The following is a 14,439-nucleotide window of genomic DNA, read 5'->3' as shown; positions in this document are numbered from 1 at the left end:
CACTCTGGGTAAGACAGGTGATCTTTTTTAGATGCAACTGAACAGCTGTTAGTTATGCCACCTGTCACTGCTGCCCTATTGTCAGCTGACTCTCTGCAAGCAGCTGGGCTTAGGTAGAAGCTGCCTGACAGGAGATGGGCAGTACCCTGTGTATACCGTCAGGCCTTTGGCATACAAGGTATTATGCATCTGAATGCCCTTGCATGTATGTTTTATTAATTTCCACTGTGCAGATGTGGATTATTTGTTCACCTGTATGTTATTTTTCAACATTTTGATTTTCAATTAACTTTTAGTGAGCATGATCATAATAAATTATGCATTTGTCAATCTTCTGCAATTTTGGGTGGTTATCTCAAAGAGGTCAAACGTTAAACATGCTTCTGTAAAAGACATGTGGCCTTTAATTTTTAACAGATATTTATAACACTATGACAGAGCATTCGGTTGTACACGCTGAGTGATCTACGTTCCCAAGAAACAGGTGACAAAAAAACAGTTATCTATTTCAGCTAGAATTGCCTGCTGGAAGTCAGATGGACAAGTAATGATGGAGAAATGAGTAGACAGAAATACAAAGAGGTAAAATAACGGTTCCTAAGAGCGCAATGGAAGATATCCAAGATAACAGGCACCTAATAAAAAGAAGTTTTAAGCAGTGCTTGCTGCACCTGTAGCTTTTGCAGGTTTCTGGTCTTAGTGAAAACTCTATTAAATTATATTTTAATCCAAACTTACCACAGGGGGATAATGACTTTCCTGTCAGCACACCTCATAGATTAAATAAATGATTAGATGCCATCATAAGAAGCATGCAGCTCCCGTGTTTTCTGGTTGATCATCTAAATACGGGTACATTCACATGTCAGAGCTCTGGAGAGGACCATCCCTTTCCATAGAGCAATGCAGGGCTGGCGCTGCTCACCAAACAGTGATCGGGCACCATAGGAGTCAATGGTGACTGATATCTGGCCGCAAATGGTGCAGCTGGATATCACTCAGTATGACTTTTGTGAGAATGTACCCTAAATGATATTACTTTCTGCTTAGCCTTGATGGGTAACCACACATGGTCATGCAGGAAACAAGCAAGAAGCCCAGGTAAAACTCGTGTTGGAAGCCTGTGCACAAAGAAGGCCCAGAAAGTGGAAAATAAAAGTCAGGCACCTCTGCCCTGGGTGTCAAAATATGACACCATATTGTGCTTTGGGGTCCACTCCCTTCTATATATATTTTTTTGTATTCACATAGATTATTTTTCATACTGTTATCTACTTGAAGCTGGGTTCTAATAAAACATAGGGGCACATTTACTTACCCTGTCTCTGCGCAATCCCCAATCCGGACTGTCCGACAAGGATGTGCTCTTCTGCTATTCATGAAGATCGTGCGCCCGGTATCCTGCATGTGTCGCTTCCCCGCTCAGGTCCACCGGAGTTCGCCTTCCTCTTCCCAGTGCATGTAAGTGCTGGGCTTGAGACACAATTTTGAAGTTAAATCCTGCGGTTTGTCCAAATCCGTCGGATAATCCGACGGCCAGCCCCCAATTTGTGTCTCATGAAAGCCGGCGTGATTGCGCCAAAAAACCCTTTTAAATCCCTGTCCCAGCGGCAAAACGGAAATCTTCGGGATGTCCGACGAAAGTGCGGTCCGCTGTGCCCTTAGTAAATGAGCCCCATATTGTCCATAAATGTATTTTTGCTGGTCTCTTCTACATGAGATTGTGTCTGTGTAGATTGTTGTAAATTTTGATGCCGTCAATTCTTTTATAATCGTATTAAATAGTAATGAATATATACAATGGGATAGTAAAGTTTTCATCAGAGTCATATTTATACCATGGAGAAATCTTTTGTCACATATTATTTATACTGGATTTTATATTTCAGGGTGTGATATTACATGTCAGTCACTCTAAATTGTTCTTAGGTTACTTGAGCGCAGGGTTTTTCCAAGCCTGACTTTCTCGAACACTCTCCGCTATTTGCTGTGTCACTGGCAGAGTCCTTTTTGTCCCTATTGGCAGCCTCAAGGAAAAGAGGATGAGACTGGTGACAGCTGCCTCCCTGGATGCCAGGGTAGAAGAAAGAAGACCATCCCATTACACTTTTCACAGCAAAGTTAGGAAATAGTCCGCCAAATAATTGTAACTTTTCTTTATAATAATTAGGTATTTCTGAACACTAATATTGTCATACTCCAAGAAATGTTAAGTTGAAATCTCATAAGGTATAATAAAACAATGCGGCAGATTTAGCAAGCTGTCTGAAAGTCAGAATATTCCTAGTTGCCCATGGCAACCAATCACGCAACTTGTGGTTTAGATTCTAAATGCTTTGCAATGCTTCTACAGTGAATTAAGATGTAAAGCAAAACTGACAAAATGAGGCATTTTATTACTTAGCTTTGGTCTTTCATAAATTTCTATTAAACACAGATTTAATCAGCTGCAATTCATACATGTAATTACAGGAGCATAGTGCACGTGTTCAATCTTTCGTTGCATTTTCTCTGCAAAGCATATGTGACTATGGGAAATTAATTATTTAATTTTATTTTAATTATTTCAGATTTTAATAAGTAACATGACCATGCCACTATTTTGTGTATTGTGAGAGAACACATATGTTCTTCATAATATTTGCAATTAAAATCTGTTTCATCACACTAACCATAAACAGCAGGTTCTGGCGTAAACATTTTAGCTACCTAGTAAGCCGCTGTTCTTTGTGTCCATGTCAGAGATGTTAAGATACTAAATGCTGAGATGGCATGTGTTATCATTTTAATGTGTTTGTATTTCTGTTCCCGTTTACATTGAAGCCCTTGCAAATTTAATTGGTATAGTTCAAACATGTCAAGGCAAACATGTCAAAACTATGAAACTTAAATATAAGCTTACATGTAAAATAGAGTAGTTGCCGATACTTTGTACTTAATACATGATATTGTATGTCCCTCAGGGGTTAATGTTCTTTAAGGAAACCCAAGGACTACTATCCCCCCTGGATAAACATATCATTGGCTAGTTGCTAGGGGCGTCTTTTCAGCCACCAATCCGGCAATATATCCAGGTTGGCAGCCCCACCATCGGATATGCACATCTCTACTTGGGCCCCTAAAATCATAGGGGCCCAAAATAAATCTACAGTTTAAAGAAATCACAGAGCAGTGACTCTGTGCAGTGGCTAATTATTAAATGCTCCCTTGACCATTTTCAGAAATACCAATGCCTCTGAAATGCCCCTGTAGATGCAGCCTCTCCCTCATCCTTGCACATTAAATGGAACACTATTCCATGTAGCAGCCTTATAACCTTGCTTTGTGACCTCTGATCTGAAAACTCCCATGCACTTGAAATAGCTGTCAGAGGGGGTGCCCAGGAGATATTTCCCCTGCCTCCCTCATACACACTCACTAGTAGCTCGACTAAAGTGACAACATTAGGAGAAAGTCCCTGTAATGTCTATGGGGCGAAGATGTGAAAATGTACACAGGACCAAGCAAGAAGCAATGAAGGCAATGCAGCTAACAAGCTGGGTCATAAGATCTGGGTATTCTGTTGTTTTGTGAATATTAAAAGGGTTTCCCCACGAACTAAAGTTATGCCCTATCCACAGGGGTTTCTCCAGTGCTGAGACCCCCACAGATTGCAAAAACGATGGGTTCCTCTGACCCCTCGCCGCTCCATCAGACTAATGGAGCAGATGGCCGCACATGACCGTTCTGCTCCATTATTTTCTATGGAGCTGACGGAAATTGCCGAGCGCCACAAAAAGTGTCCAAATCTCAGTTCAGTAAGGGGATAAGGACAGAAGTGTTAGGTGAATTGATCAAATGAGTTTCGTTAAATATGGCACATAGTACGGCAGTGTGGCCCTCATGATTAATCCCTCTTGGTATATCTGTTGCAGACACCTTGAGAGCTCCTGGCCAGAAATTGTACCTTAATCTGCCCATATACAGAAGGTACAGTAGCCCAATACTGATTTATATCACAATTTATCTCCATTGGGATCTGAGTTTTAACACCACACCTGTCACCAGCACACTGTGTACTGGGTCTGGCATCTGTGGAAATATCTTACTAGGGTGTGATTGCAATGACTATCGCTCACTGAGTTCATCTATACCAAGATGCTATCATGTGATAAAGAATTATATAGCAATAAAGGCAATTATCTGGGGAGATTTATCAAAAGTTTCAAAAGTAAAACTGTTCTCTGATTGGTTGCCATGGGCAACTAGAACAGTTCTGCTCCCAGACACTTCTAATACATCTCCCCAATAGGTGCATGTAGGTTTTATCCATCCAGGTCATTGTGATTTAACAACTCACAGGGGAATATATGCAAGGAAATGTTTCCTTTGTTCATTATAAATAATAAAACAATAACACCAGTTATTTCCAAGTAATCACCACTTTGGATGTGAAGATTCTAATCATTCCATGATCATCTAAAAATATTCCTGTTTTCGTAGATGTTAGGTGATAAAATAATGTAATGGAGCTAAGAACTGTTACTTACAGTGCAAACAGAATAATACAAGAAAAAAGTCTCTTAGATGGCTTACTCTTTATTAGCAATATGTATCCTTGTAGTATCAGCCTGAAGCACCTTCCCCTGGGTACCCCGTTACTACAATACCTGGGTGGTCTGTCAATTCAAGATGGTAATCAGATCTGTCAAATATCATTTTTTTCTATAAATGTTCTCCTCAGAGGATTCTAAGAATAACACATAGCCATCTGTTGAAACGTTGGATTGGAATGAATTCTTTGTATACATGTTCTGAGTATAAATAACTGGGTGTGTATGTATGTAAATATGCAATTATAAATACTGGGGACTCACTTAGATCATTTCCAACATGTATATTATTTCCTGTCCTTAGAGAAATAAAATAAAAATAAATCATTTTTATGATTGTCAGATGCCAAAAAATCTAATCAGCCATGAAGGCCTTATCAAGGAAATGCAAGTTTGGTTTACCAAGTTACTTGCCCTATAGTACTTGATTATGCCATAATTGTAATACCAATGTGAAGGAGACTTATATAGAATCACTTTCCTTTGTACCATATGTAGGCAGTTCTGGCAAATTAAGCCTGACTTTAATACACTTGCAGGCTGATTTGCAAATCCATAAAAAGATCATTTTGTCTGCATTTTTAGAAAGCAAACTATTTTCTGCTACTATTAAGGGTCCTTGCACTGCACACCACCATTTTCAGGTTAGGTTTGGATCCAACAGAATACTTACTTACTTTAAGATGCTTCAAGGTTAACAATGCTGTTATAGATGACACCTATGACCACAGTACCTATCGATCAGCTGCACTAGAACACCTCATATTTGCTTAAAAGCTTTTTATAGGTTTAGACTACATTGTTATTGCTATTTTCCAGTAATCTTACAACAATGCAATGATCGTCCCACTCATTCCCTGACATCATCATTCAATTATTTGTAATTTATTAAAATGATAAACAAATCATACATGCAGTGTAAATAAATGATTCATGCAAATCAGTATTGGCAGAGGAGTGCATTACACGCATGGTCAGCGCAGGAATGTTAGTATTTCTGACTAAAGGTCCTGCTGACTCCATATCAGACCAACTTTTACCCCCATGTTTATGTTTACTGTCAGATAAGAAGCTGTTAGTACACATAGTAAACCCAGTCTCCTTTATGTGCCCCCAGCTTGAGGCTGTAGCCTTAACCAGCTTTGTGAGTATAGGGACAGGATACAGAACTGTGTATTTTAGATGGTTGATGATAATCCTGTTAAAAACAAGGATAGTTGTATCTCCACTACTATGGTATGTCTATTTTTATGAGCTTTTTATGAGATCTGATAGCAACGCTATATGAAATGCATCTTATGTCTGTAATATTTCACACATTTTAGGGTTGGGCCCTCTTAGGGTTATAAACATCCAAGACATTTGTATTGAGAGATATACAGGGTGCCATAAATACTGAAAGAGACAAATGCAGGAGGTGCAGAAGCTATAGATGTACATGCACATCTTCTATGCACAGAGCTGCGAGCTTTCTGCATAATGGGCTTTTATTTATAATCACTATTCATAGCATCACATGTAATACTAGCTCTATCGCCCAGTCTTTATTATAGATGTACTGGTCACTAGAGTTTTATGGAAGTTGGGCAATATGGTTTGAAATATACCCATAAAAAAGTAATTTAGGTTTATATAATCCTTTGTACTGTCTCCCTGTTCATTCTGTTCTCACACAAAATGTCAGCTATATCAGTCATGACAAGCCTGCTCTGTGTCACTCACACCTGTCACTTCCCCTCACTGTTGAGGGTGGAGCACAGGCACGACTTATCTCTTTCTGCTCTATGCCTTCAGCGTAATCATTGTAAGATAACATTGATGATACCATCCAAAGCATCCCCACACACCCAACTAATTACACTATTAACAGTACTATAAATTCATACCAGATACATTAGAAATTCCTGAAAAAAATGTCTATTAGGGCACATTCACATGGCCTTCTGCGGGGACGTACATGCGGCCGCAAATTTGCGGCCGCATGTACGTCCCCATAGACAGCAATAGCGGCGTGGCTCTATCTTTTGGCGTGTGTGCGGCCGTGCGCCGCTATTCTCTATGGAGCAGTGTATCAGCACACGGCGGGCATACCGCTGTGTGAATGTACCCTTATATGATGTATATGTGTATTCCCACCAAGTATATCACGTAGGTGAGCAAGTCTCCCAGTTGGATGTGAATCACAATCTTTGGAAATTCCTAAGGTTCTCAAGAAACAAGGTATCTGAGAGTTGGCTCATATCTGAAAACTTTTTTCAGATACACAGGGTTGCAGGTTGCCCACAACTGAGCCAATTTTGTTGGTATGAAAAACCAACATCTTTTTTTCACGGCAGGTTTGCACTAAGGAGAACTAACACATTTAAAATGCATCAATTGCAGCTACTCTTTTATACTTGCTTTTAGTATGACTTATTAAAAGTTACTGATTTTATCCCCGCTTAAGACTACCAATTTTTTTTTCATTATAAAACTGTTCAATTCCCACATATTTGAAAAATGCAGAAAAAGTACTGTCAATGTGTTTCATGCAAATGTGCTCTTACTTATGACTGGTTACAGTACATATATCAACTTCCCTGTACCATAGTCCAGAAACACTGGTGTCTCACACCAGACCGGAAACACCGGTGTCTCACACCAGACCGGAAACACCGGTGTCTCATACCAGTTAAATCTGGTCAATGGATATACAAAAAATCGAGGTGATATGGCCCATTAGAATAAACAAATTTATTTAAGAAACTGAACTGCTTGTCAGATCCTGTCATGTAGGGTCAGATTTTTTGGCATTACTGTTGTGCCCTTTTCATTTTAATATCTAAATAGTATGTTGGCAGCAAGGGGTGAGGTATTGGGTGTGTAGAATTCTCCCAATAGAGGAGAACTAAGTGGTTGGAATTTAAGGAATCCCCGCAACTGGTGTTTGTGAAGAAAAAAAATCAACCTACATTACACATACTTTTATTTGAAATACTTTCTAGTGAGATAGTGTGTAACAGGAAAATTGGATTGTATGATACACTAAGCTTTTTAATATTTAGTTAAAGAGACCGTACACTACTTTTTCCTGTTGGATCAATGCCCCTTGGAGTGCAAGCTGTTTCTTTCGGACTCCCCGAAACACCAGCCTGTTCTTGGGCAAGCATGCATGTGTTCTTAATATAGAAAGAGAAAGTAGTGGTGGAGGGTTATTTCCCTTAAGTACAAAATAATTAGACAGGTTAACACCTGATTTATACCCCAAAATCTTCTGTCAAGAAGAGTTATGGGCATCTCATACATATTAGATATTTAGCCAATCCTGTTTGAATTGATGGCTTTTTTCTGACTATTGCATATGGTCAGTTTAAATGACATGACTTTGCTACATAATATAATAATTAATACTGTTATCCTATATAAGATAATAAATATAATAAATCTTTATTTATATAGTACTATCCCCTAATTCATCCCTGCCCATTTGAAGTGTTCAATCCCTAGAGCAGTATATGTTTAACATCAGCCAACATCTTGTAGCAGCAGTAATAAGAATGAGGTATCAACTAAAGACAGATGGAGCGATTACATTTATGGGTACTTATAAAAGGAGGTGTGTGCAGAAACTTAAGGAGACGCATGCTGAAATATTTATGTTGTTCATCCTTCCATCCTCCCAATCCTCCCACTGATAATAAAATTTACTGCAAACATTTCTGTATCTTGGCTGCCAGAAAAGATCTTTAAAAAGGGAAACTAAATAAATAGATCTCAGGAAAAAATCTGTAGTTTAGGGGAAATTAATAGAAAAAAAACTACTAGCATATATTAATGGCAAAGTAGCTACTAATAATTCTAATCTCAACTTTCTATCTATCTACAGTATCTATCTGTAATCTATCTATCTGTATATCTATTATCTATTTGTCTATCTATCTAGAAATAGAAGAGTAGGCAGCACTCCAGGTTCCAAGTAAAAATTGGGAGATATTTATTGAAAGTGCGTCAAGATCTGTGTAAACCACCTTTGTTAAGCCAAATGTAAATGACACCAAAACAATGCAGCACTTTCGATAAATCTCACCCATATTTTACCTGGAACCTGGAGTGGTATCCACTTTTCTATTTTTGCATACTTTCAAGGCCTGGCCCAGACTTTCATCCTCTTTATCCATCTATCCATCTATCTACCTACCTATCTCTTTACATTGATCAATTATCAGCTGATAGTTTATAGGAACTGTTCGCGATATTCACAATATTAGCGAATCTATTTCCACAATCCTGTTCCACTGATGGCTGATCCCATCCCTTACCACACATTTTCTTTCAAAGTAACCACAACTGAAAACATTTTTAAAAGTCACAAATTTAGGTGCAATATGGCATCTGCCAAAATGTGCAAATGTTTTACACTCAAAAATTGGAAATATAAACAATAGAGATGTATGGCATTAGAAAAAAACGGATACCACCTTTGTAACACCTTTCAAGTTTATGGGCTGTCACTAGTATTGCTGCTCAGCCTCATTTACTGAAATGTGGCCATGATTTTCTAATTTCACAAACCCGTTTAGGATAGTTGGACAGAATGGCTGCAGCCTTTCCACAGTGGTAATTCCATAGCCATTCCGCTGTGACAATAAAAATCAACTGGTTTCTGTTGAGGTTTTACAGCAAATTTATGTTGCAGCGATGGGGGGGGGGGAGAGGGGGTTAGAGCTCAATATTTACTTTTCTATGGTTGAATTCTCAACCCGGATATTCAAAATCTGCAACCAGATTGGACTCTCCTATGAAAATGTAATGTATTAGGGCAATTATTAATTGCTATGGTCAATCTGTGAACCAGGGGCCATGTACTTTCCTGTTTCATAGACCAACCGACACTGCTGATATTTCACTCAAGCCGTCCCTCCTTCCCTGCTGCACAGTTATCATTCAGCACTGCTGTTTAATGGTCCATGAAGTTAATATGGAAGTGTGTTGGGGCCCTTTGGCTACAGATTTTTGTGAAAGAAAATGTAATACATGGCATGTGTAGGTAACCTTATAAGTCAGTCAAGCTCTTGCATTGCAGTTACTCAACATCTGCATTTTCTATGATAATTACAAGTTTGAAAACATGTTTCCCTACAGGGAATAAGAGACATTGCATGTGGATTTCATGGGATACCCAAGATTCAGCTGCTGTCTGGAAAAATCTTTTAGTCTAAATATCCATCTTATGTACAATATATTCCGAGTTAAGACTGTAGCATTTCACCTATAATTGTACTTATTTATTACTGTCTAGTGGAATATTTTGGGACTAACAAACTGTTTCTTTATTATTAGGTGTATATCCAAAAAGCTGAAGAGTCCTTTGAAATCATTACTTTAGAATTAGCACTCCTCCACCCAGTGAACATACGGGTATTATCATTGTGTTTTAGAGTACCATGGTTATAATCCTAAACAGTGTAAGATTTATATGTAGTATGTTAGGTATTTGCTCAATACCCAGAATGTTGGAAAGCCCATCAGCAGCACAATGGTGATAATCTACACCACAAACTGTAATTTTAGTGTTGTCATCTATATCCTATGGTACACCTGATATTTTTTGCTAGGCAAGGTCATACAGTGGATTTGTGCTTAATCCATATCAGTATTGTTGGGCTGGGATTTCAGTGATGATGTCATGTGAAGGCATCTAGTCCATTATTCTTAAGGCTTAGATATGTAATTAGTCAGTGTGCCTTTCCCAAGCATACAAATCCTATGTATAAATCATTACAAAATAGCAGTAGAACATATATGTGTAGTTTTCATATAAATGTCATTCTGGATCTTTCTCTTCTGAGGACAAATTGCAATATCTATTATACTGTATGCGTTTTCTCCCTAAAAATTAAACTGAATGTAATAGTGCACATGCTTGGCCGGTGCTTCATTCACTTCTTTGAGACGTCTGTACATGTAATACACATGAACAAAGCACTAACTGAGCATTCACAATCCTGCACATCCAGATCCTTGTTCTCTAGATGTCTTAGTGGTAGGACATATTTGGTGCATAAGGCTACTTCCTCCATATTTCTCATTGTAAACGCTATCTTTACGGACATAAAGGTAAAGACAAATGCAATACATTTTTCACATTAAAATACAAACAAAAAACTACCTCTGTACTTGACCAGAGATTATAGCTAGCTATTATGACTGAAATTTATGACTGAAGTAACAACCGTGTAACCTTATGTTAGTCTTTTCTTTGTCACATGAAATGTGAATGGTTAGATAGCGACGCGCAACCAGAATGGGGAATTGAGCAAGAAATGGTGATCAATCGAAGTATTCATTGGACCATACATTTCAGAAATATAACCTTCCAATCTTCAGATCCAAAACTTTTGATCACCATTTCTGGTTGGTCCCTCATTCTGGTGGCGCCCAGCTAAGTAAAATGGTTTTTCAACATACCATTCACCATTCTCAATTCATCATAAAACCAATTGGAACGCAGTTGAAACGGCAGCCATGTACAATTAACCATATCCCAGAGACTCGACTTACGACACACTGGTCAAGGTAAGCATAACCTGATTTGGATATTGGTGCATTTTTACCTAATTGTATTACAATAAGGCGTGCCGTGTCTCCTCTGTCACTCTGTACGCACAGTCTGACACTCTCAGTAAATGTTAGATTGGATCGGGATAGACCCAAGCTGTTCAAACTCTTTTTTCATAAATTTCTAGAAGTAACAGCAGAGGAACATCGCAAAACAGATATTTGAATAAAAATGCTCCAAAATTCATAGTTCATGAAGAATCAGAAGTATTTAGGTAACATGTGACTTTTCATATGGCACCAGCCAGAAAAGATTTCAGAAAATTAAATTCTATTATTCTAATAGAGAAATCTCAGTTCAGCTGGGCCTTTTTGTAGTATAGAAGAACAACACCCTTAGGCATAAGTCCTTGGTTTGTCCTCTTCTCTCTAGCCATAAGAGAATTTGTTCAACCATACTTTACTTGTATCAACTCTGTAAAAACTGCTAACAAGAAACAGGGCCTGCATTATAGCTCCCACAAGAAATAAACTTTTGTGCACAACTACTCAACTCAACATCAAGAGGATTTAATCTAGAATATACATTAACTGGTAACTGTCTAGTTATTGTCCTCTGTTATCAGCCATATTACACAAAGAATGGCTAGCAGTACTGCCTAAAATTTTGTGCATACAGTAAAATATACTTATTTAAAATAATAAAATTCATTAAAATGTAGTATTTTGTCACAGTTGATACCAAGTATCTCTGAACAGCTTAAAGGAGTATACCAGTTTTTTTCTTAATGATTACAATGATGAGCATTGGTTTGAAGTGACTGTAGTACAGTGTGTGTCCTCCTCACTTCCCTACCATAACCGTTGCCATCCATTGTACTGTTGCTGTGATTCATATTGTTGTTCAGTCCCATTCATTTGGTACGTGGCTTCAAGCAAGCCATGTTACAAACGGACCTGACGTCATAGGCCAGTGAAGCAAAAGTGGCCAAAGGATTGGTGATCCATAAATATCCTGCAATATCTCTTTATTCCAGCAAAGGAAAATGGTGCTTTCCATTGTGATACAGAATCATTAGGGAGTGAAATGAAATTGAAAAAAAAATGACAGCATTTTTAAAGGAAATTAGGATTTATACCTAAAAACGTATACACCAATAATGAATGTGACATCACCGACTAGCTCACATTATTTAGTCGTTGGTATCATATTCTTCAGTACTCCTGAGCCTTCTTAGGATACTTTATGCATGTAAGCCTAGGAATTCTAGGTGGCACATTGACTGGTCCACTAATCTTAATCTCCCACTCCAGTGTCTGTATGTGACTGGCTCTATAAACTTATGCATCTTTACCAAATTAAATTAGCTTTATGCCTACCATGTTATATAAAGACTATGGCACACACATAGATAAATGGAGAGAACAATATTTTGTTGCTGCTTACTACTATAGCAAAACAACAGTGACCCTTGGATACAGTGTACCAATTTTTTAAAAGCCTCTAAACGTGTCATTGTTTTGTTAAGTGTCAATTGTCACACAATATCTAACAACATGTTAGTAAAAGACATGTTAATGGCCACTGATTTTTACCTATAGATACCAGCTTGATATGTTCTCTGTCCAGGAATTCCAACGCCACTGAGACATTCTCCAGCTTCATCTGCCTGAAATTTGGTCTAGAGTGGTATTTTCTGTACATCTTCTTCTGACTCAGTACCTCTAACAGGGCTATGAGTTTGAGGCCATCACTTAGGTCTTTCTGAAGGTCCCCTATTCGCTTGTTCATACATTTGAGATGTTCATTGCACCACCTTGTGAAGGTGTTCTGCTGGATCTTCTTCCAGGGGGCATCTTCTGCCAGATCCTTTTCTGTAGCCGGCATCTCATCTGCTTCCTCACCTTGGTAGAACTGCTGTTGGTCGTAGTAATCGTTAGTGCTCATGATGACTTTTTATTTGCAGCTTTCTGCTTTTTATATGGGGATCAACAAGGGTGGAGAAAAGAGAGGGTGTAAAACTGCTGGATCCAAACCCACACTGTGAAATTGAGTTCAAACTGCTGAAACAGAGCTCAACAATCAAATTAGTTCCCTTATTATTCGTCCTCTTGTTGGAAACAGTGAGACGTTTCTTGGCAAGTTCTGATTAACCCTTTCACGCCCCCTTTTGTTAGCTGGAAGGCTTTGTGAAAGTTATCACAGTGCAATAGACTTCCACCTTTCTACGCCTTCCTGTCTTCTGTTTCCTTTCAGGGAATCCTTTCTTTGTAGAAAAACAGAGGTGCATAGATAAATAAAGCAGAACTGTGGTAGAGCTGGCAAAAAAACGTAGCAGAAAAGCTGACCCAAGAGATGGAGATGTCCCAGCAAACAGGAAGAGAGAGCAGGAGAGACAGCTGACAGCTGAGAGAAGAAGGATTTAGCAACTTGTTTGAAAGTGTGGAGTACTGGAGGGAGATGGTTTTAAAGAAAACTGATTCCCCCTCCCTCTTTAGACCCCTCTTAACTTCCCTCCCCCCAAACGTCAGAGGCATGGACTCCCAGGAATGCCTTAGCCATGACCATATACAACTAAGATGAGTATTTTCTAATCCCCAGTGAGATAATGAGCAGGGGCTGGATTGGGTGCTATGGATAGCAGGACTTGTGATTGGTTCACATGGACCATGCTCCAACTGCTTGTAACTTCTCAGTATTTTTAGATACCCCATGTCAGTGAGCTCTGCCTGTGAAGAGAGGGGGGTGAGGGACAGGATCTTACAACACAAGTTAACAAAAGCAGCAGATGTAATGCAACGGAGACCACCACCTCCCCAAATGAATCACCACCCCCAAGTATATTGCCATTAATATGTCAGCACTATATGCCAGTATATGGGGAATATATTAAAATAGATTTATAGCTAAGAAAGGCTGCAGTCAAAGAAATCAGTAGAAAACCCTTAATACATTTCACACAATGATACAAATGGGCTTATATACTTTATATAGGAACATTTTACACTACTGACAAAGAGTGATTCTGCTGTGAAAAAAGGAAGACCTCTCCAAAAACTCACAACTGTAATTGTATTATAACACTATCAATGGTCATTGAACACCACACCAAGCAGAATGGCATCTATACTAAACATCATCAAAACTGTGCATCTAAGACAAATGAGCTCCAGTTTTAGGTAATACAGTGTCGTCCAGGAGACAGGTTTCAATGTGTTGATCGTTCCGGAGGTGCTAGATAATAATAATCTTTATTTATATAGCACCATCATAATCTATAGTGCTTTACAAATCATAGTATCATAGTAT

The 14,439-nt window shown here is 38.5% G+C and overlaps 1 protein-coding gene across 4 annotated transcripts in view; it reads right to left on the bottom strand.

The window, feature by feature from the left end:
* The window catches only part of FLNC (filamin C), a 44,919-nt gene extending 31,331 nt beyond the window's left edge, over positions 1-13,588 (bottom strand). For all 4 annotated transcript variants that reach the window (XM_072147537.1, XM_072147538.1, XM_072147539.1 and 1 more), the window contains exon 1: positions 12,726-13,588. In XM_072147537.1, coding sequence (XP_072003638.1) covers positions 12,726-13,077 — 352 coding nt within the window. In that variant the 5' untranslated portion in view covers positions 13,078-13,588. The remainder of the gene's footprint in view (positions 1-12,725) is intronic.
* Between the last annotated feature and the right edge of the window lie 851 nt (positions 13,589-14,439).

The sequence above is a fragment of the Engystomops pustulosus genome, chromosome 4 (assembly GCF_040894005.1).
Source record: "Engystomops pustulosus chromosome 4, aEngPut4.maternal, whole genome shotgun sequence".
Taxonomy (NCBI): Eukaryota; Metazoa; Chordata; class Amphibia; order Anura; family Leptodactylidae; genus Engystomops; species Engystomops pustulosus.
This window is presented reverse-complemented; position numbering and strand designations above follow the sequence as displayed.